At 37.2% G+C, this 24,329-nt stretch overlaps 1 protein-coding gene across 1 annotated transcript; it reads right to left on the reverse strand.

Annotated features, from left to right (window-relative positions):
- Positions 1-4,515: 4,515 nt before the first annotated feature.
- CycH (cyclin H) lies at positions 4,516-23,097 on the reverse strand. Its single transcript, XM_067095935.1, has 6 exons — positions 23,002-23,097; positions 17,565-17,728; positions 17,112-17,313; positions 13,462-13,569; positions 13,140-13,266; positions 4,516-5,673 (listed from the first exon to the last, which is right to left on the reverse strand). The coding sequence occupies exons 1-6, from the start codon at positions 23,080-23,082 to the stop codon at positions 5,444-5,446; spliced, it is 912 nt and encodes a 303-aa protein (XP_066952036.1). The 5' UTR covers positions 23,083-23,097; the 3' UTR covers positions 4,516-5,443.
- Positions 23,098-24,329: the final 1,232 nt, after the last annotated feature.

Raw genomic sequence — 24,329 nt, forward strand, 5'->3', positions numbered from 1 at the left:
TTGTCAAAATTCACCAAACCTAATAAATGGGAAAACATATCATAGCATGGAGTGGGGTTGGATCTGAAGCTAATTAGTGGGAACTGTGGTAGAACCATCATCTACCTGATAATGTTCGGACCTGTTTTTTCAGGCTGAACTATTCTGTGCAGCTGAACCACGGATTCCATGGGGGGCCTGGTTCTAGGAATAGCAATACACTGTCCTAGCAAGTGGGTTTTGCTTATACTTGGGCCATACTAATCATAATATGCCATCCCCTTTTAGGGGTAAGGTAGGGACGTGGACGTTAGGGAGTCAGTTCCCACTTGTGCCATTAGTAAAAGATTGAATTTCATAAAAAGCCAATGATATCTTTTCAAGATTTATTTATTTACTTATTCCCTTTTTTTATGGAGAGTAGAACTAAAAATTTCAGTACCCCTGGACTTCATGATGGTAAAATTCTAGCACAGTCGATGGCTATTGGAACGTCACTCTCGAATCTTCTTGGTACAGACATGAATGCTACAAAAGAACACCCTGTTCCTAAGTAAAATACCAACTCCTAAAGAATCAGAGTGCTTAGAAAATCAAAAAGAAACAAAAACAAATTGGTAAACTCCAGTATCATAACACTGGTATGATACATAATGGACAATTCTAAATTAGAGACAAGCAATCCTCCTGAAACCTCATCAGCACAAGACCACTCTTTATCACCGATGACTGAAAAAATAAATAACTATCGACTCAATCCAACGCTACTTCATTTTGAACATATTTTTGGACCAATTGGTCCAGATTTTTAGTATTAAAAGCAGAAAAACAAATCTCGCCAGCCATATTAGAGAACAAATTATTAAATATACACCCCACACAAGATATGGAATGTAGACATATCAAAAACAATGGATGGCTAATACAAACAACAACCAAAGCCCAATAAACAACCTTTCTACAAATAACCAACATAAATGAAATAAAAGTAACAATAACCAGCCATGAAACACTGAACTATACACAAGGAACAGTGATGCTCCCAGACAATGATGAAAAAGAGCTCCCATCAAAACAAATCTTAACTGACATCCTTAAATTAAGATACAACAACACACATGACTTGGAATTATATACTGTCCCAAGTAGAAAGGATGCAAATAAACATACTAAAATACTCAAAAGAAAATTTACAAACCAGGAACTACCACAAAAAATAGACTCTAAGACTAAATAGAAGTTAACCCTGTTGTCCCTAAACCAGACTAAATAGAGAAATTCACCCTGTTGTCCCTAAACCCCTCTAATGTTCTAAGTGTCTAAAATATGGCCATTCAACAAAAAGATGTAGAAATAACGCTGTGTGTGCCATTAACCAGGGACTGCCTGTAACAAAGAAATGACAAACAAGACCATCTGTCGATGGTCCAAGTCATAACTGCTACTATTAGGAAACAGAAGCCTACCAACACAAACCATTCTATCTAAAAGAGATAAATCTCTGGCAGAAGCAGACATCCACACCAGAGAACAGTATTCTAGCAAAAAAGCACAAACAACCTAAAACAGGTTGCTTTGATTTTATCGCTGTTATAAATATATGAGGCCTTGTGAACATTACCTGACTTTCATGCAGCATTTGCTGAAACTTTCATTATATAAAATGAATTATAAAAGCTAAACTGTTCCATACAAACCATCAGGCATAATTAACTTGAATCAGTACTCATAGCTTGATCCTGAAGGGTCTAAAATTACTTGGCGACAAAAAAATGTCCATGAACCAAATGTCCAAAACAACTTCAAATTAAAGCAATAGTTTGTATCATGAATACAGATAACTCTCGATTCACATGAAGGATACATTTCTAAAGATGATGTAAATGGATATCTTGAAAATAGATCATAATATCCATAACAGAATCGATAGTAACAAAGGGGGGTTTTAGGTTCTATGACAGTAGGAAACTATCATTTGGGGGTCTGGTAAGAAATAATATGTGAACATCACAGTAATACATAACACAAGTTTTCAATGTTCATCATTATCACCTTACCTTCATTCCCTTTGCTATCCTTCCAATTTGTGCTGCTGGCTCAGGCGGTGACTCCACATTTCCCCATGCTGTATATACAAAACAATGGTATAATAGGGGGGTCAAGTTTTGAGGCAATGGCAGTCTCTACTTTTTACTGGATAGTGATAAGCAGCAGCATGTGAAATTTTGCTCAGCTGCTTCTTACCCATGTCAATGTGAGGAATGTGTAAAAAAATCTCTCTCTATTCAAAGTTAAAGTGAAAACATATTTAGAACACATGTACAGTAAATGAAAAGTTATCTGTTCTTCAAGAACATAAGGACTGACCATATAAGTGAAAGGGAGCCATTTGTGACCCTAGAAGTCCATGTCTCCCATTTGAATGATTGCCGAGTGAACATCTTAAAATGGGGAAGCAGAAGAATAATAATATACCATCTCTTTCTTCTTTCTTTGGAGGTAAAACATGTCCTACAGTTGAGTCAAGAGTAAAGAGAATAGAATGAATATGTGAAAGAAAAATATACCACATCTTTCATCAGAGGTAAAACATATCCTACTGTTTACCCTAATAAGTAATCACCTAAACCCTTACGTATACCATCACTTAGGTAGAACTTCATGAAAGTTGACTGAAACTTCTAATTCCTTGCTCTTTGGACACCTGAAATGCCAAGATATCTTAAATGCAACAGAAGTCAAAGTGGCCCAATAGTGAGAACTGTCACTCCTACTTGAGATGCTTCCTCCTCAGATACCCCCTTCAGAGGTTTGAATAATAACCTGTCAAAGCCAGTATGCATGTATTCAATGAGACAAACCTACTAATTTGTGAAAACAGAGCCTGGAACCATTCACTCAAAGATTCCTAGTCCTGAGATATTGCAACACAGGTCTAATTGGGTAAAGAAAACCATCTTTAGCACTGCCAATGACCATTGAAAAGATAGCTAGAGGGTCAATAAGATGACGAGAGCCTGCTAAAAGCATTTTTAATAAAATCAGGACATTTACAAAAACTCCAATAAACAACCAATCCCTGGTAAGAGTGACATTGCCTGAAAGGGCCTGCAATGCATTCACTTGTCTACAGGAAGTGAAAGCAAGTAATAAAGCTGTCTTCCTAAAAAGCTGTTGTAAGGAAGCATTATCCAGAAGTTCAAAGACAGCCTTGGTATAGGAATGAAGAACCGTGAAAAGATCCTACTTTGGCACTTGAATATTTACAAGGAACCCCTTTCTCAGTGCTGAAGCAACTGTTCAAGATCCTTGGAATCAGGTACCATTAAGTTTGAGAATGTGTGTGCAATAGCTGCACTATATCCTTTAATTGCACAAAAACCAATAGTTTCTCCTGCAGACAATGTAAAATAAAAATGTAATTAAGGTATACAGGCACTGAGAAGCTGACATCTTTCAAAGTATACCAACCAACGATCTTTAGTCTCTTTGACTGACACAAGTTAACAGTTCAGGATTTAAAAGGCCATGCAACTGCTGCAGCAGTGAATGAAGAAAAGTTTTCTCTCTAGGCCCTCCCTTGACAGTCTTAATGTGTCATGCTGGAGAGTTTCTGGACAGTCATAGAATTTTTAAAGGTGAGGCTCCTTCATGAGCAACTTTCTGAAGGGTGCCTCCTTGGGTGGTTCACTAACAGAGACAGCGTACTAGCAAACCAGTCAGTGTAAGCCATACTGTATAGGTGCTATTAAAATCATACTGGTCTTACACAACACTTGGGTGAAGCAAGCCAAAAGGGGTTAAAGCATAAATTTTCCGTTTGTCTCCTCCTGGACCTGGTTAAGTTGAGTGAGAGGAAGTTTGTAATTCAGGCTTGTAGCAAACAGCTCTAATCTGAGTCTGCCTCAGTTTCCAGAGTCCTGCAAATTTTTTAATCCAGGGTCCACTATGATATTAGATTTTGTTTCTGCCTGCAGGAGAAAATTAGCTATTATTTTGTACTTGCAGATATACACTGTAAATAACTTTATATTTACTGTATACATAACTTTATATATTTACAGTGTTGTATAGTCTACAATAGCTGTACATTACTGTAGTTAGAAAGAAAAAAATGGTAAAATATGAAAATTGTCAACACAGATTTTTATAATTTATCAACTGTTTTTCTCAAATACCACAGTGATGTTATACTTTGATAAATGCCTTTTGCTTTTTAATAATAAATCTTAGGCAGATCAACATGTATTCATGAATGACTTGACTGCTTTTATTCAAGTGCATCATATTTCTATGGATTGTTTCTTATTTCTTGTTTTTGCTTTATCAAAATTACTTGACTGAGCCTAGGATGCTTTTTTTCCATTTAGCTTGTAAATTAATGGATGTGCAGCCTGTCAGTTATGGCAACTAACTTCAAATTAATAAAATGGCAATATACATGAAAATAATTCCAAACAGTAATTGCTTACAAACTGTAATGTAGCATGTAAAGTCATGTTTAGAAACTTGTAAATGTTGAAAATAACAGCCAAATTTGTGAAAAGTATTTTTTTTTTCAATCAAGTTTTTTCCTCTATTTGTACTCTCTCACCACAGTACAATACACAGGGTTTAATATACAGTAGAGTAACTTATTACAATATAATCATATCAACAGATACAGTGAGGTACCTTTCAAACAGCATGGGCTTTACCAAGGTGAGGTACTTTTCATCCAGTTACGTAATCGTTTCTATTTCTGATTTCCATAACAGTAATTTTATAATGTGTTGTACACTCTTCGGCATTACTGATATCTATAATAGTGAATTTAAGAAGGAAACAGTAATTGGTTGACAGTACAGCAATTTTTGGCTGACTACTCACCCTTCTACCATTTAAAGGTTCTTAAGGTACCTATAACACTTTTCCTTGAGCCACTGCAATTCAGGCAAGTGCACTCTAAAACACATGATAAGGCTGCACTGAATTATTTCATACAATTAAATACAGGCAGTCCCGGTTATCGGTGGGGTTCCGTTTCTAAAGGTGTGTTGATAACCAAAAATTGCTGCTAACCGAAAATCGGCGATTTTCTGGGGTTATCGACTCCGAAAATCGGCACCTCTGTTAGGTATGTATCGGCGCCGATAAGCGGAAATCGGCTGATTTTCGTCGCCAGACAAGCGCCATAAAACCGGATAGCTGTTAACCGAGCCCGCCGTTAACTGGGGACTGCCTGTACTCTTCTTACAGAAAAATACATAGTAGTTCATGTCATCTAATACAGACTAAACAAAGTGAATTATGAGCAACACAAAAAACTCATGATGGATGGATTAATATGAACTGATAACCAAGTTGCCACGTGAAAAAATTGCTATGAAGCAGCCTGACTTATTTCAATTGAAAAAATTTGAAAAAAAATACCTGTAGAATCACACTGACAAGATGCCAACCCATCAACATAAGCAATGCACAATCAATAAGCTGGTGGCGACCTTATCCTTTCCACTCCTAGAGCTATATCTTCTTGCATGGGTGATCCAGCAATAGGCAAGTCGTCATCATCCATTTCAGAGTAATTAGCACGGTACTGTGAAGAATTGGGATTGTTTTGTTGGTTACGACACTTCTCCAGTTTTGCTTCGATCTCTTTCCGCTTAGTATCTGGCATGGGAGCCTCTGCATTCTTTACCATTTTCTTGATTTCTGACAATACAAAAATTGGGATGGTTACTATAATTCATACTAGACATATCATTTAAAAAATAAAACCTTGAAGATGCACTAACAGCCTGCAATTGTTCCTGTTCTTGTTCAGTCAGCTTCTGTGAATAAAGCATGTTGATACCAGCTCTTAAATGGAGACCAAGTTTCCATGGATGCTATTATAAATCTATTAATTAAGCAAAATAATAAGCTCACTCTATTAATCTTGTACCCTGACTTAAAATTTTTTAGTACTGATGAAACTTGTACATCAAATCTGTCCACAATAGCATGTAATGTTATATATTCTTCACTGTATGTTATGATACACTAAACTCAGAACACTGCCTTAAAAGCTATTTGGTGAAAATGAGAATGAAACATATTCTACATAAATTTTACAAAATAGAAATAAGTAAATGTTTATTGAATATAAAAATTATGATAAAATTAATTTTTTACATAGTTACCTCTCTGTTATGATAGCTGTATTTCCTGCATCAGGCAGGGCAACAATAGTGTGAAAAGTAAACAAAAACAATAATAATAGGATCGTTTAGTTTGAACCTTATATTCACCCATCCCTTTCGGGTGGTTTGAGCATCTATAGTTTTCCATTCAGTTTTTTCTTCTCTCCACATGAGTGGGGAGGTGGGGGTGGTAAATAATAGAGAGGTAAGTATTTAAAAATAAATTTTATTATAAAAATTTTTATTTTTGAAATGAATCATGCCTCTCTATTGTGATAGCTGATTCCAGCATTGAACCAAGGAGATGGGAAAGGTGCGAGGACAAAATAAATAAACCCAAGAAAACCATAAAATCCCACCAGGAATAAGACGCTACTTACCTAATGATTGGTATCCATCTACTGGTACTGCCAGCAAGCAAGGACTAACGCATTAGGTGGCAAGACCTCTAACAATGCTGGAGGTTCCTTGCCAGGGATACCACTCTCACTGTGATGCAAGTGAGGCACAAGGCCTTCTGCCTAGGCCAGCAGAGCAATGATGGTAAGAGAATAAGGTTCCTTACCTAATACAGCATAGGTACCTTCACACTCCCCAAAACTTGACAATTTCCTAACTAAACAAGAAAGGTTAGAGTAAAATTACCTTAACTGTTCAGGATTTGAGCTCCCCTGCTGTAATGAGGGGCAAAAGAGTTTTGCACAATTCATATTGAATTTCAACATCTCACAGATAGGGTGAGGCAAATACAGAGTTACACCTCCACTGCACCACACTGACAACTTTCTCCATACAAAGATTCTTAAGGAAATTGAAAGTGGCCGCTGCTCGCACATCATGAAATCTTAATTTAAGCAGAGGTAAACAAGTAGAGTCTAGATTTGCTTGTGCCTCTCTGACCAGAGCCTTGACAAGGGTAAGTCAGGTTCCCCCAGGGCTGCAAAAGTTTAGTAAACCCTTTCCTGTTCTCACGATTCTCGGACTCACCTAAGGTTCATGGCTTGCTGTAATGAACATATAGCCTCATTAACGTGGAAACATCTTCCTGCCTTAACATACTGACAGGAAACACTTGGTTGTCACTAATCTAACAATGCCCTTTTGTAAGTCTTTATTCAGCAAAGCCTTAACATTAGAATAACATTAACCTCTCCATTCTCCTTTGTCATTTCAGGAATCCATTCTCCTTTGTCATTTCAGGAAGTCTAATTCTATAGCCCCCTATGATAAAATCAAGTTTAAATTTGTCCTTAGTCTTGCGCAGCCTCACCACTCAGCCCTATGAACCTTTGTTAGAAGTGCTTCTCTCCATCTACACACCCAAAATAGTGTGGTCCAGACTCAGTCTTCAGCATGGACAGTTCGTTTCTGTCCACTTGCTACTAACCAGAGGATAATCTTCTGTATCCTGTGAGGTGTCTTTGTGATTACCTGCAATGCCCAAGTCATTCTGTTCCCTTTCTCTAGGTTTCTTGTAAACAAGTCACCAGTATCTCCCAAGTCCCGTAAAGAGATCCATCTCTTACTGGCTTTATGCATGCTATTACCCAGGCTTATTCTGCAGCTTCTAAGATGTCCTTGTCTCCCTCAGGATCAAAGCCCATGATGTCCAGGCCCTGTCTTCTTTTTGGCTTTCAAGCATAACTTGGAGCTTCCTGCCATCCTTAGATCAGGCAGTTGGAATGACAAAGCATTAAGTTTTACCAGCCATGTTACCAATATGAATTTACTAGTTTTTTGGTAGGATCCACCACCACTATTGGTTAAGACTGCTCAGGTAAAATGTTGAAACATTCACAATCCTTATAACCTCTCTCTCTCTCTAGCAAATATAGGCATTTTTTTACCTGGAGTAGCCATATTTGCCTTTTAAACTTGCAGTTTTCCTTTTGATTTACAGATCTGTTACTTACAGAAGTCCATTTAGACTTGAAGATCTGTTCATTATGACTCCTTCCTGTTGAAACCTCTACAGTATGACAAGAAAGGTGCTCCAACTTCTTGGCGATTTCCCTCACTTGAGAAACTCACTTGTTCATCAACACTCATTACTCCAGTACTCTCATGATCAGCCAGCTCCTACCCTGCCAGAGATCTCCCTCACAATTCAATTGGGATTAGAGAGTTTTAAGCACCCTTCCACCTGATTGAGGAACTCTCTGCTTTTCCTTTGCACAAAAGCAGAGGAAATATTCCTAAAGATCTCATTCCATACCCATCTGAGCTGAGGGGATTTCTGGATGATTAGAAGCTAGCCAACCATGAAAATGACTAAGAAATGCATTTCATTGTACTGTATATTCAACAATTTTCTTCACCAGTGAAATGAAAGTAAACCTTTTTACATTTACACCAATTCTGCATGCCACTCTCATTATTCCAGCCTTCATAGCTACTTAACTAGCACCACTTGCTGGGCGATTACTCTGACCAATATTGGGTGTAAGTGAAGCACTGGAATTCTTCTTCATGACAATATCATAATGCATGCAACTTCTAAAGTGCTGCCAACACCTGTCAAACTAGCTCTCACTTATACCTGCTGATTGGCTTCTGCTGTTAGCTGCTCTTGTGACAGTGATGTACCTGTCTCTGCTGGCTCACCTGTTTCAGTGGCACTAAAACAGGCATACTCTTACCTCTAGAACTATAAGTTTACTAATTTACATCTGGATGGTGTGTTTGAACTAACCCTTGATTAATCTTACACCTTTATTTAATCCGGTCAAATGGTCAAATGAACAAATGATTTTTCCATCAGGAAACAGTGGCAAGATGACTCTTTGTAAATATGTAAATTTTGTATATGTAAACTAGCTAAATATAAGATAGCTGGTTTTGCTCAAATCCCTTTCCCGGTTCTTAGCTTCTCAAGAAGTCTCAAATGGGACATTAAAAACATTCTGAGCTTCATTTGTGACTGTGTGGCCCATAGCAGCCATAACATATAACAAAGAAGCCAAAGCACTCTATGAAGGATTTAAATATGAGTGTTTTGTAACTTATTTTGCAACAGTAATACCCAGATGTTTATGGTCTTTTTTTTTAATTGCATGACTTCTGAACTTTTCATTGGGAACCTAATTAATTGTCATTACAATTTTTACAATACATATCCATTAAATCTGTTCTTAGGCTAAACTGCAAATACTGTTTGTATCTTTTTCAAATACTGTTGGAAATATTTCTCCAAAACTGTTTATGTTTAATTTTTATGTAAATTAAAAAGTTTTCAATAGAATAATATGCCAATTAAATGCATTAAATAAACTGTAATAATCTCTCTCTCTCTATGCTAATCTTCATTTCTAAAAGCTTCTCTCTCTCTCTGTGGAGGTGTGTGTGTGTGTGTGTGTGTGTGTGTGAACTAATGTAAATATTTAAATATGCTAGAATGCAATTTCTTCAGATTTTGCTGTGTTTACATTAATATTTGAAAATTGGTAAATAATTTTTTTAACCTATAAAAAAATGTAAAAGAGTCACAAAAAGAATGATTTTATAAGTGCTGAGTTTGCAATACAAAAAATCGTGAATTGCAAATTTTGTAAACAATTTATCTGATTTGGTGAAAAATGGTCCAGTCATTGAAGCTTGTAATCCTGAACTAGAACCAAACAAGTGAGAGGAGGAGGGTCCTGTAACAAAAAGTCCTTCTTGAACTCACTTAACTATCAGTATTACTTTCTTCAAAAGGTATAAATATAGAGTTGGTTATGAACCTAATAGCAAAAAGAATTTAAGTTTGTATCATCTTGGAAAAAACACAAATTTCTGAAATGTGTAATTTTATTATTCTTCTATAACAAAATGAAGCTGCTAAATTAAGATGGGAATACTCTTACAGCCTGGATTGTGTGATTTCAACTGGAAGAACCCCCTTTTAGACCTTGGCTTTCTTGAAGTTTGTTTTAAAAATATTCCAAGGTTTCCTACTGCCCCCACCACCCATGGATTTAAAAATTCAAATCCATGAGGAAGAATCTGCTGATCACTTTATAAAGAATGGATTCAAAAATGTAACCAGTTCACAAAGCAGGGCCCAGCTTTTGAGAGAGAGAGAGATGAGAGGATAATCACATAGAGACTGAGAGATTAGAGAGAGAGCAACTCTTCCTTTATTCAACTTCATCTCTGAGCATCTTATAAGAGAGAGAGAGAAATTACAGAGAGAAATCCAAATCTCCCAATTCAGAAGATGTTAATCCATTTCTCTGGCCAATGTGACTAACAACAACAAAAATTGTTTTTCTTTGTCTTAAAGATGTAGGGTACTACTACTTTTACTTTGCATTTTAATTCTACCATGAACTCTTCAATACTTGATGTAATCAGGAAAGACTCAAACTAGCGGTATTTTTTCCCCCATAGCTTGAAGGGCTGGACAAAAGATCTATTTATATCTATATTTCTTTGTTTTGGCGAAAATAATTTAGGAAGGAAGGAAGGAAGGAAAACTGATCTTCTGCCCTTAGTCTGTATTTGATTATTATTTTATTATTATTATTATTATTTAATCTTATTAATATTTGAAAATTAGCACTTATTATTAGGTGTCATTTATATATCATACAAACATGGTTAGTCAACCATCCCCAAAATTTGTTAAAAATTCTTGTGCTGTCATTCTCTCTCTCTCTCTCTCTCAGAGAGAGTCTCTCGAAGAGGAAAAAAATACTACTCACCCTCCTTTTAGTTTATGCAAAGCCTGTGAGGCAAAGCTTTGTGACTGGTTAAAATCCCACCCTTCCTGCCAATAGCATGTCGTCAAGGAGGGTGAGGGGAAGAGGGGGGTTGTTACAAGTTGTTATTGGCTACTGTCAGTCCTGCCAGCCAATAGCGTAATGTCATGGAGAGAGGGGTTGCTCTGAGCTCTGTTATTGGCTACTTCTAATCCCTGAGCCCGATATTGTATCATCATAACCCTATGTCAAAGCAATAAAAAAAATTGTCACACAACTGATGATGGGATTTTGGTATATTTTTATGTTTATATACAGTAACCCATGTTTCTTTGAAGGATATATGCAGTACAGAGAGAGATATGGGCAGTTGGGTGGTTGACCTAAATCTCAAATCTCAAATTATAATTATTCAAGGAGAAAGAGAGAGAGAGAGAGTTGGAGAGAGAGAGAAAAGTGAAGAGATTCTGAGAGTTATTTGGAGAGAGAGAGATATGGGCAGTTGGCTTTTTAAATTTCAAAGGATTTTAATTTAACTTTTATGAATTATTAAGAGTGATTACCTTAATATTAATAATTTAAAATTAGTAAATAATTTTTAATCATAAAAAATGTATTTAGTCATGAAAATAAAATAAAAATCCTGCATTTTTGTTATTGATTTTTCATAAAAAAATCCACTCCAAATATTTCCGACATTTTGCGGTTGGACACGAGTTTCTTCCAAATATTACGGACTGGCATCATCAAAATACTTTAATTTTAATCCTTTGGGTGTCTTGAAAATTTTACTTTTAATCCTTTGGGTGTCTTGAAAACAATGAATCCAGCATTTTTATTGCATTTTCATTAAAAAAATCTCCATATATTGACCATTCTGCCGTTTCAAATCCATATTTCTTCCGATCGTCATCGGACTGATGTCATCCGAAATACCATTGAAAATCATAAGAAAACCTTACTTTTAATCCTTTGGGTGTCTTGAAAACAATGTATCCTGCATTTATATTGAGTTTTTCAACAGAAAAACTCTTCAAAATTTGACCATTCTGCCATTCTGGAGCCATATTTCTTCCACCGGATCAGCATTGTCAGCATCATAAACCTGGAACTGCGTTGTAACCCAGGAAATAATTTTTTTATGAATATATTCGAAAAGCGTTGTAAACTCGGAATGTCGTAAGTCGAGCCCATCGTAACCCGAAGACTGTCTGTATTGCTAAATATTTACGGCTAAAATACCAAATCTTTTACCGTGGCTCTTATTTTCTTCTCTCTCTCTGGTCTTTTTATATTCTTATTATTGAATTTATTTGTACTCCTCTGTAATGTTGTAAATTTTTGTTTAAATGAGTACATGTAGAGATCAGGTAATTAATGCCATTCTCTCTCCCCCTTTTTTTCTCTCTCTCAGAGTGCACTCAATCAGACTTCAGTTTTCCTGATCATTTTCAATTTTCTTCACTTCAATTTCTGTTCCCTTTTCTTTTATTCCAGATGTTTTATCTTCTACATTAATTAATTGTAAAATAAGTACAGTTACTTTATGCCAATCTATCTCTCTCTAAGATGAGTATGTAATCAATTTCTATTCTATTCATTTCAATTCATTTTCACTCTCTCCCATTATGCAGTTTCTTTCATTTAAGCTGATTTTGTTTATTATATACATGTAAGTACAGCATCAACAGTACATAAGCGCACTGAGCTGGTGGAGGGGACTTGGTTACTGTACAATCATTTTGTCAGTTTCTGTCCATATTCTTTTATTTTCTTATCCATTTTATCATTTAATTTTGTTACTAGAAATAAAGTGTAATTAGATGTATATTTGTTGGAAATAAGTGGCCCTATGTCAGGTCTCCCATTGCAAACGTGTTACTATTGGACTGTTATCTGATCCACTTCCTATCTATCTACTTCTTTAAAAGCAGAATCCAACTGTTTAAAAAGGGAATCAGAAGTGAATAACTTTTATTTTCCAAATTTGGTTGAGTGAAATGAGGGAGAAAATTCATGGCTGTGTTATCAAGCCAGTTGCAGGAGAGAATGTGAAGACAATTTCTCTCCACCAGCTAGTTGAAGGGGCACAAGTGTTAACATTCACTTGTGGCTATTCTTTTTTTTTTTACTGTAAAGATATCAGAAAATACATATCAAATTAAGACATTATGACTCATGGGTTTGTCATGAAACATAAAACTTTGTGATATTTATAATAAAACATAGCTGAAAACACTCCAAAATATATGAATAAATTGAAGGTAATGGATTTTGTGAGAATTAATCAATGTACATACAGTATTCCACTTACTTCTAACTGCTTCAACTAGATTAGCTAAATGCTGCTTCTGGTCTCCTGGGAAAAGTATATCTGTTACATATTGATCTAGATTATCTCCAAGCCTGCTTACTGCAGTAGTTACAGCAGCAAGAGCAATCTGTAAACAAAGATAAATAAAATAAGAGTACAATTTTTTGGTGCCCGGATGACACTATAGTATAATGTTATTCTCCCTGGGGTGGTACCACCAACCTGTTGTAATTCAAAAATAATATAAAACAAATTAAAAGCAAGGATAAAATAATTATTTATCCAATGTCATGCTGAAGTTCATGTACAGAAATACATTTACCTGCCCTGGTGAATACAATATAATGGCATCAGTAAGATTTACTTTCTCCAGAAAATCTTCAATATAAGGTCGCAACCTTTCTGGGTCTTGTAGCTTTTGGAATCTTGTCTGTGGTAGAAAGAATTTTCTATGAGTGCTTCGTAGCTTTAACACAATACAGTAATTCTATTAATTATGCATAAATCAAGCATTTCTAATCAACTTTTATTTTGCATATTTAAAGTATCTGTTGAACAAATTTATTATTTATATATAGTAATTGCTTTCATTTAAGAGTGTGAATCCTAGACACTATTCCCATATAAAAATTAGAAACTTGGAAAGTTTCACACACTTTCACAATACAAATTTTGTACTTTTTCAAGTTTTTTGCAGTCTTAAGCTTACATCTCCTGCACATAAATCAACCTACCCATTATGCAACTAGTTAACCCTTTTCCTTGGACATGCTTCCCAGTTGCCCCTGCAGCTGGCCTACTCCAGCTGAGAACATGCCCAAAATCAGTGAGTTGCTTGCACTTTGTAATGGTTGCAGAGGATAGTCCCTTTCTCCAACAGACATCCCAAACATCCCAATTAAGGAATCCTCCATCTGGTGCACAGGAGTGCTTGATCTATTTCACCAATGAATAATCTTTCATCATGCAAGGATTCTTGCCACAAGTGACTAACTGCAGCACCAATTTTCAACCTGATGTTAAGTGAACGAGTCCCTGTGATTCTTAGCTTCAGTCCCTGGGTTTCTTTGTAATTTGGCATCCTAACAGAGCTCATTCCCAATACAGTGCAGTCCAACTCACCCCAATCAGTGCCTCCTGCTGGTTGTCCTTCCTGCACCCACTGTTGGCTTGGCAGGTCATCCCCTGCACTGCCCACTACCTAGCCTGTTATGATTAAAACCCAAACTCGAAAAATCAATACTTTTTCTAATATTTCTATACTTCCTATTTGTGGATAAAATGGGGGAAGTCCACCTCTGCTGCCATTTCTTACAAATGTATCTTCTAATAACTGGGCACATATCCAAAGGTGGCACCTTACTAGTTAAGAAATCACATCTTGCAGCATCCTTTGCGTTACTATCAGCCAGTTCGTTCCCTTCTATACCAGTGTGCCCATGAATCCAACAAAACTTAACCAATTTGTGGCAAACGGAAAGATAAAAAAAGCCATTCCTGAGCCTTTTGAATTACGGGATGGGCAGGATTAAATTTCTTTAGGGCTTCTAAAACACTCCTTGAGTCACTATATATTACTGTGGATTTAAATTTCTTATCAGATGCATTATTAAATTGAATCATGGTATTTTCCAAAGTCTACCATGAAAATACATTTAAAAGACGGATAACCTCCTCCCTTACAGACCCCATACCTAGATAAGCAAGCTTCATAAGAGTTATCAGTCTGTTCCAGAATGGACCAAAAAATCTTGATCTGGACCAGCTACTCAAATTCTAAGGGTAAGGAGGCATGCCTTCTAACCTCACCATCCTTCATGTTCTAGGACTATAATTAAAAATCTATCTGGACAGTGTAAGGATGGAAAATATGAGAAGATAAGATTTAAGAGAGCCTAGCTAATTTAATCAACTTGTGGGAAAATTATGTGCCAATTCTAAGTAGTTGTCCTCTGAACAATTCACACTCCTGCAATGTGCATACAGCAGGTAAAATGCTATGCAACACCTAGGAGGTACTAAAGAGAAGAGGCATGAAATAACAAGAAAATAAATAAACATGAAGGAGCCCTCACCCATTCTGAAACCAAGGATAAGGAAAGTAATCAATTGTTTGTTCTCGTATGAACACATAACCAAACACTGCAATGACCTCTTATAACACTAAACTTGTTTTTCACAGAAACCCACCAATCATACATGAACCCAGACTTAGGGTCTCAAAAGTGCCCAGACAGAACAGTCTTTTTTTTTTTTTTTTAATGGGCCTATAATGGTTTGAGTCTACACAATAAAATAGTTTATACAAACCCATAATTCATTATATTCTCTGTGCAGAATGCATTCACATGCATGAAGCATTTAAAAGACAACTGTTTCAGCACACATGTTTAACCAACTCCCAAATCTTTGTAGATAAGATACAGTACTAACATTCATTCTTATGTTCACCTCGGCATTGGTTAGATATTCTGCCATTCCTTCCAAGAGTGACCAGTATTTCTACTGCATTTAGTGATGTGCCCTTGACAAAATATTATTTACAGTGCATCTTTGTGTGATGATTTTAATTTATGTAGGTTTTTCAGCTAGTTTTTCCTTACTAAACACTAACTTCTGTCAATGTAGTTTTCGGACTTTATTCAATTACTTTGCTTTTCTTGTTCGCATTATTTCTAAATTGGGGTTTGCTGACTGCATGGTTGGACTATTTACATTATTTTCTCTCCTTGCCTTGGGTTCAGTGTTTGCACAATAATGTTTACTTAGGGATTCATATCCTTATTGCCTTTGTAAAAGTAACAGTTATCCTTGGTTTCCCATTTTTTTTCAGTCTACTAAGTAATTTTGTTTGTGTTTGATATTATCTGCATTTTGGTTTGGCATTTCATTATCATTGTCAATGTACTTGTGCTAGTAGGGATGGTAAGTCCTGCAGTACTTTCATGTTGTCATTGAGGAAGCACCCTCATTTGCCATGTCCTTCTGATCCACCTATCTTCTATCCTAAAACTAATGCCAGATCATCTTCATCATCCTCCACATTCTGACTTCTTTTTATTATGTTATGGCCCTGAGCTGTTTCTGCTCTTCTAGGACAGTTCCTTGCTGTAGTCAACTCGAAAGTGACACTATCTCAGCTGTCTGATGCCTTGGTAAGTTCCCAGTCCTGCTGCCTACTTATGAGTGAAGTTACCTGATCCACCTTCCATGGCCTCAACCTCTTCAGCTCATGGTCAGGTTATGGCCATGAGCTTACCTGCTTTTCTAGGACAGTTCCTCAGTTCCTGGATTCCCTATGATCAATTGTATCCAAGCTCTACAGTAGCTCCTGTTCTCTTATGCTGCATCATATGACAGTATGACCACATACTTGAGTGCCTCTCTGTATCCGAATACCAGCAGTCTTCAACTGCTTCTGCATATTTGGCAATTCTAGTTTATATGTCCAATCCTATGACCTCGAGCAACACAGTATTCATGACCCCTTTATCATCTCATCTACTCAAGTTTATTTGGGCATTCCACCCCAATGTCCAAACTCACAACCTTGAGCAATGCAGTTTTCAAAGCCTCATCCATTCGTTCCAAGCCACTGCATCCTGCATCTGTTCCCAACTGGTTTACATAATTAATAACAGTAATAAAACCATGACTATCTCTGTTCTTGCCTCTTCCACAAGTAACTTTGTCATTTCAGTAACCAAGTTTTCCAAGACCCCAACTTCCTTGCCTAACGCTCCTGCTGCTCCCCTAGTTCCTGCCTTGCTTTCAATGCTTTCATTTGCAGTGGTTTCTGCTTTACCCAAGGCACTTACACCAGCAGTATCTTTACGAAGGAAAGCCTTGGCATCTCAAAACTACACACTACTTCTGCCTGGTAGACAAAAGACTGATCAGTATGGGGACATTCAAGACCACAAATATAAGCACATATATGACTGATGGGGTTACAATTAGATAAATGCATACTTTAATGTCAATGAGTAATCCTTCTACAGGTCGATACGGTTGATGAATGATGAGATTGAATTGTAATTCTTGGGTAAGTTGGAGTTCATTGTTCAGAATGATCTCAGCAGCTTTCTTTTTATCTCCTTTCACATTGTGGACAAAGTCATTTATGGTGACATAAAACTCTTCAATTTTACATGCAAGGTAAACACACGTGACTCTGAAAAGTAAAAAAATTACATAAACTGCATCGAAGATCCACAATAATAAGAGTTATGACACATACTGTGGCTAATAGTGACTTCTTTATCATCAACTCCAAAATTACCATTTAATAAGCACATAGTATCCCATCATAGGATACAAATGAATTATTATAAAGTACTTTTATTTACTTACATAAAATAAAAATCAAGACTTCAAGTCAACTCTCAAGAGGCTGGTAAACACAATATGAATAAATGAACTTACAAAATCTCCTTTGGGTGGTAATCCATCACTGAATTATATAAATAAAATCTCTTGAAATAATGCTGAGCTGTTGTCATGACAGACAATGGCATTTTGATGCGGGCATCTCTGGGATCACGGAATCTCTTGCAAAATTCTTTCAGAGAATTTTCATAATAATGGACCTGTTTGAATACAAAAAAATACATTAAGTCAAATAGGAAGTATGCTCTACAACAAAATACTATAAATCATATAAAACATGGTGAAGCTACTTGGGAATTGAGGGAAGGTCAGACATGCCCAGCAAAACTAGCGTGCCTTCATTCCAAATTAATAATGGTAAATTCAGGATTATTTCAATTTTCTCCTTGATACACAAACCTGATTATTATTACCAAGTAGTCTAACCAGACCAGGTCCTGTAGCTGAAACTTGCTAACAAGAGAGTTAACTAATGGCAAAAAAGTATGAGGATTGGGAGACCCATCCACTCACTCAACTATTAGTGACACCTTTTTCTTTGACAACAGGGACAACCCCAGTTTGACCGAAGGTGAGAAAATGATAACAGACTTCAGTTTGTAAATCTACGAAAAATGCCAATTATGAATTTGCAATTTGTTCCTATGAAGATACAAACTACCTTTTATGAAAACTCACTCCTTATTTGGGAGGTACTATCTGAAGACCAAGACTGGTGTTGTTCTCCCGACCAAAGAATGCCAGCTTCCCAGTCAAGTACAGTACATGAGCGGGGAAAGGTTGACTCTTGCAATCACCTGTAGAGCCAGGATATTTGATGTCAATTTTGACAGAATTCTGTGCCAAAGTCTGGCTTTCCCATAACCTCAATCTAGGAAATTTTGGACAACCTGGGTACCCTGTGTGGGATGGAATGACCAGCTCAGAAGGTAGCAACATTACTACAGACAACACTATGATAATAATCACCTACCATCTGCCCTCCCCCCACCCTTGTTTAACCTTTACAACTCTGGCTAAATATACATTAACAAAACCCCTAGACCAGGCAAATTTAAAGGTCAGCCAATTTAAAAAATACAAACACATTAATGGAAAGAGGAAGATATGCATATACACATGGTATAAACAAATTTTAAAATATTTTCTGTACCTATCACAGGAAGTGAACATTTCTAACCCTGCGCAGGACCTCTTTGCTGAGACACTCGTAAAAATTCTATCAAAAGTTATATATGTTCAAATATTTTTTTACTTGATTTTGCAAAATTAAAATTACAGCTAACATTATATTGTGACATAAGAACTAAAAGTAGTAACACTCCATATTTATGGCCAAATATATACATGTATTGTACTGGGACATGGAGATGTAGCACCTACCCTCACAAAATCCTAAGGGTAACTATTATTCCACCCCTCAGTGAGATGAGGTCTGAGTGTTGCCATACAGTATTGTTATTTATGAACCAGACCAGCAAAATGAATGTTTTCCCTCAATTCATTCAAATTTCATGGTTCAAAATAATAATTTTCTTGTGATGACTGCCAGACACCACCCCATTTCTATTATTGCACCTCATGCAATCATTGCTGAACCCAAGAAGTTAAAGGGCAACAGAGGGAGTCACATCTACCAGCTACAAATGAAATTAGGGATACCATAATCTGTTGTTTAACTCATCTGCATCTGGATGTTGAGCAGCCACCTCAGGTCCTAAAGAGGTGTCCAAAGACTTGTGGGGAACATTGCTAAGGTAACAAGAAGTAAATGTGGTCTGGAAGCAACAGACACCCACTCTCAGTACCTATGAAACCAAAAACTTCTTTTTGAATACCAAGGAGGGAGGAGCAATGCCCTAAAGTTTTGGAGTCCTCACCCAGGGTATGGAGCTGTTATCCTCATCCAACAACTCTTGCACCTGATTAGTGAACTCCTTAAGCCACACAAGATGATGTTGCTAGACAACTTCCTCCTGTGCCTGCCAGTAATACTGAATAGAGTAGTCGACATTCAAGACTAAGATCTCAAGTCTTATGCAGGCAGTGCTGCAACAACTCTCACTGGACACAGCAGCATCTATTTTTTTATCCTAACCTACAAAGTTTCAGAGGGAGGGGATTGAAAAGTTTTCAAATCTCTCATCAGGATCAACAGGTTCTGAATTTCTGCCATAAACTCAAGAAAAACACGAACAAAAGAGATCTCCAGCTTTCTATTTTCACACCAAGATAGATCATGAAGCTTGCCTACTTCTCTGTCAACGCTATGGTAAGCAGGAAGACAGCCTGAGTGTGTAGTCCCTGTCCAAAGCCTCCCTCAGGAACTAACAGAGCATCTGAGTAAGATTATGGAGCATAAGTGTTACATCCAGATGTTTGAGTTTGCAGGTTGGTTAATACTACTCAAAATTCCTCATGACCATAGAGACCTCATCCAAGGAAGAGAAGTCCATACCCTTCAACCAAAACGACTGGGAGTGAGCTGAGTGATAGCCTCCTTACTGCAGAACCGAGATGATTTTGTCTCAGCAGAGGGAGGCTAAGAATTGCAAATTCTATGAAAGGAGGCTCCAACCAAAGAGAGATCTCTCAGGACATAAAAGGCAGAAGATGGTCCACTTTGACTGATACACATCTACTTTGACTTATGACATGTGGCCAAAAAGAAGCAACTATAGTCATCCTGAGACCAGGTATGACCAATACATTGTTGCTCACTAGACATCTCGCCACGTGATGGAAATGCATGCCCACTGAGGTTGTCCCGTGGACAGTAAAAGGCATCCTCTACAATAGCCCATGGGTCTGGAATGGGAGAGAAGGGTATCATGAGCTTTCTGTTTAACATGGTAGTAAATAGGTCAATTATCACTGTCCCCAACCTTGAATACCCTATTACATGCTGGTCCACTGACTACTTGACCCCTATGACCTGCCACTGGTACTGTCCATGCTTTGTATACAAGACAAAAGATTTGGCCAATCTGGAGAACAGGCTGGGAACAAGATCAAATGGAAAGGGGATGGTGTCAGTCCTCTCAAAGGATATAGATTAACTATGCTTATGGCCCTTGTTACTGCCAAACTGTCCTGTGGTATGGCTTTCATCCCCTAACTAACAACAGTAGGAGAGGACTGCCAGTCTCAGCACCCTCCTCCCTTCTACTTCACCTTGCCTCACTTTCAGGCCAGAACCTCAGAGAATACTGAAACAGTAAGAAGACTCCTATCCCTTCAACAAGGATTTGAAAGAGGCCTAGCCTCTACTCAAGCCCATTGCCATTGGCACAGCTGTCCCTAAAGGTTTGGTTGCACATCCTTTTGTAAACCAAAGAGGGACTTAAAAAAAAAAAAACTGTCCATTAGATGGAGTCCTGAGAACCAGACCTTACTCTTCAAGAAAGAGTCAGGAGGAACCAAACACAAAACCATTCTGGATAGACTGTTCTTGACCAAAACTTGTCTCAAGAACAGCCCACGAATGTCACTGAGGAACCTCAAAACCATGTCCCCCCCACAATTTGCATACTGGTGTGATACGAAAGTCAACATCCTTTATCTTAATAAAAAGACCCTTCAGGACTATGCCTTGCCCTCCTCAAAAAACACACCAGAGAAGGCAAAGTTTGCATTCATGTTGAGCCAGAGATATAATTACAATGATGACTGGACCAAAGCCTTGGCAGCCAACTTGATGAATCCTGTTTTGGCAGTGGAGAAAGTAACTCTTTTGCATGAAGCCCCTCAAGGTCTCTATTTCCTTTGGGGTTTAGTATCTCTGCTGCTGAAGCAGCAACAGCAAGAACAACAGGGACAGCTGTAACATCAGCAAAAGTGGTCATGATTGGGGAGGCCACTGCCAAAGCAGAGGCATCTGCCATGACTAAGACAGGCATCAACTCTTGACTGCAGCCAAGTGCTCATAGAAGTTAACCTGAGAAAAGGCCACTGCATCTTCAACAAATCCTTCACCTTATCAGGTCACCTTACCTTATCAGGTCACCTTGGAGTAGTTGTTAATATTATTAAGCAGGTTAAGTGGGCCGCTGAGCTAATTTACTTAGCACTTACAAGGCTGGCCTTGGAGTGTTTGGCACAGCAGAGGTAGGATAGGCAAGAATGGAAGAATGGTCAATGTAAGTACCGGAAGCAGCAATCACACCATCCAATGTACCATCATGGGAGTCTCCAGGTTAGTCACCTTCCAACTCACTACATTACTGACTGCTACTGTTTACATACCATGATGTTATGCAGGTGCACTGTTAACATACAAGATTCTGTTCAGATGTTCTGCCTCTCCCACTCTGATCTTGATGAGTTTTTAGAGATACTGTACATGATTTACAAGTAGAATGCCTGTGCTTGTTCCAAGAAAATGTGTACTTAATAAAGTTATACAGTACTAATTTTTTATGTTGTCCTGTTTTTTCCAAGGGACAGTATGGTTATATTTTATTTATTTTTTTATTTTTTGCTAATTTCCAGTATTACAATAGACTGAATTACTAAAACTGTAATTGGTAGTGTCACATGGAAATCTACTTTCTTCTTTTTTAACCATGGAAAAATTTTACGGTACAATATGCAATTGGTTCACTTACAATATCCTCATGTTCGATATGAATGGAGACTGAAATACACTTGTGGCATGTCGCATCTCATTCTCACAATCTAAGGGTCACAATAAAACTTTGAAAAGGTAAATCTTTAGTTCACAGAGCAGACATGGTGCCTGGGTATGCTGATCAATTTGGCAGTGGCAAGTCTTTCCCGCAGACTCTCAGATCAGCAAGTTCACTGAGGTGTCAGCACAGTTCCTGTCTCAACAAAACAACTACCTTGATTTGGCACATCATTCTCAGTCACCGGTCATCTTTGGAAGTAATTATCCCTCAAAGGCAACTTTACCAGCAATCACTTCAGTTGCATCTGAAGCAACACTGATCACCTGAGTTAATCATCTGACATTTCACACCCTTAAACCAGGAGTGAAAGACAATCTTGCATAGTGGTTGTACATAGTGGTTGTACTCCTGACACTGCTAGCATTTCAGAACCAGTTGATGGGTCACTTTATGTTGATAAATGACAAGCGTGGGTGGTATATGCCAATAAGTGATATTAAAGAAAATGCCCATAAGTTGAAGACAGAGCGTCCAAGAGGGGCTGTGGTGTTGGTAAGGAGAAGTGAAGGTGGTGCCAGGAAGAAAAGCATTTTAGATAGCATACATTGCATACATGCAATTAGCACTAATGCTCTATGGGGTCATCATATTTATTAGTACGCTACTACTAGACTTACATTACTTATCAGAGGCATTTATTACCATAATAATTCTACAATGACAATAAAAGGAAAGTTATTTGTGAAATAACTTTGCACTCGAGCATCATGAATATAAAATATCATCATACAGAAACCTTTAGTAATAAACTAATGCAACACGAGCTATATGAAAAGACCTACCATCTGCCTCTCCTCTTCAACATTCAAGAAGTGTGAAGCTCGTTGTGAACTCTGAAAAAGAACAAGAAAATGTATATACATGAAAATCTAATTCATACATTTATACAGATCAATAAACATACTCAACAAGGAAAAATTACTTTTTTTTAAATAAAATTAACTTTTCTTATAAATAAATACACTTCCCTACAATAGTCATTGTATGCAATAGAGCAATCTCCAGACACTCAACAGAGGATAAGTCTCCCTTTCCACCTGAGTTTTTGTGTATGTGTGCACACATTTGTGTGTGTGTGTGTATGTGTGTATCGTGGTCCCTGAGCCCCTCCAACATGGAGGGGCAGAGGGAGAAGGGAACTTCCCACCAAGAAACAAGCTTGTAAATGAAGAATATTGAAACAAAAAACCAAACAATTGTTACCAGCCCTATTCCTCAGAGCTGAGTTCTCCATACACAGTTTCTGAAGTCTTGGAATAGGATAAGAAGAGCTAGAAAATCATCAGTGAAGTGATACCATGCCATGGGCACATACAACTTTGACCCATCAGATGAGAGAGACAGCACTCATTCTTTCACGTCTCATTGTAGAATACAACAGCTATAATGGTCTTCCCCACTTTCATCAAGTTTTTAAATTAATATATTTTTATTTCATTTCTTTTTCCATTTAGCTTTACATTTATCATTCTTCTTGTGTATCCATTAACTTTTTACCAGATACACAAGTATTTGTAATAGCCACAATGATCTCATAACTCCTCAATTTCTTCACACTTTTAGGGTATACTTGTCACCACAAAGCCCTGCAGTCAAGTGGTTACTGATTTTTATGTTATGTTATTATTTTATGTTGCCTCATTATTTTCTTACTGGTACAGTACTGTATATGTGCATTTTGTGTCAGAGGCCACTGAAGTATTAAGGTTAATTTTTAATTTTTAGTTCATTAGGCTATTCAGCGGTCGAGATTATGTATGTTTTTGCTTAATGAATGCTGTTTTGTACCTTTAGTGGTAATAAAGATTTTTTGTAAGTTTGTATGCACGCCAGTTTCATCTGTCACCCACAAGCAGTCCCAGGGTGGTATTAGTATAAACCTACATTGCAAATCATAACCTACCTCCATCTCCTTGGAACATGTTACCGTACATTCCAGTGGACTTGTTACTTTTTCCTATTTTGTACTGTTTGTTTCTTTTTTTTTTTCTGTTGGTGTGCTACAAACTCCACAGCTGGTGGCAGCCTACCAAAAGTGCACAAAATTACTCTAAGGTTCCTTTACCTTACCTAACCTGTCATGTAAATTTATATGGACCTTGTCCCATTG

The sequence above is a fragment of the Macrobrachium rosenbergii genome, chromosome 52, assembly GCF_040412425.1.
Source record: "Macrobrachium rosenbergii isolate ZJJX-2024 chromosome 52, ASM4041242v1, whole genome shotgun sequence".
Lineage (NCBI taxonomy): Eukaryota > Metazoa > Arthropoda > Malacostraca > Decapoda > Palaemonidae > Macrobrachium > Macrobrachium rosenbergii.

Coding starts and splice junctions, on each gene's coding strand:
- CycH (XM_067095935.1), bottom strand. CDS start 23,082: ATGTATATACATTTTCTTGTTCTTTTTCAGAGTTCACAACGAGCTTCA. Junction 13,267..13,461: donor TATTGTATTCACCAGGGCAG/GTAAATGTATTT, acceptor CTTTGTTTACAG/ATTGCTCTTGCTGCTGTAAC. Junction 5,674..13,139: donor TCTAGTTGAAGCAGTTAGAA/GTAAGTGGAATA, acceptor TTGTATTGTCAG/AAATCAAGAAAATGGTAAAG.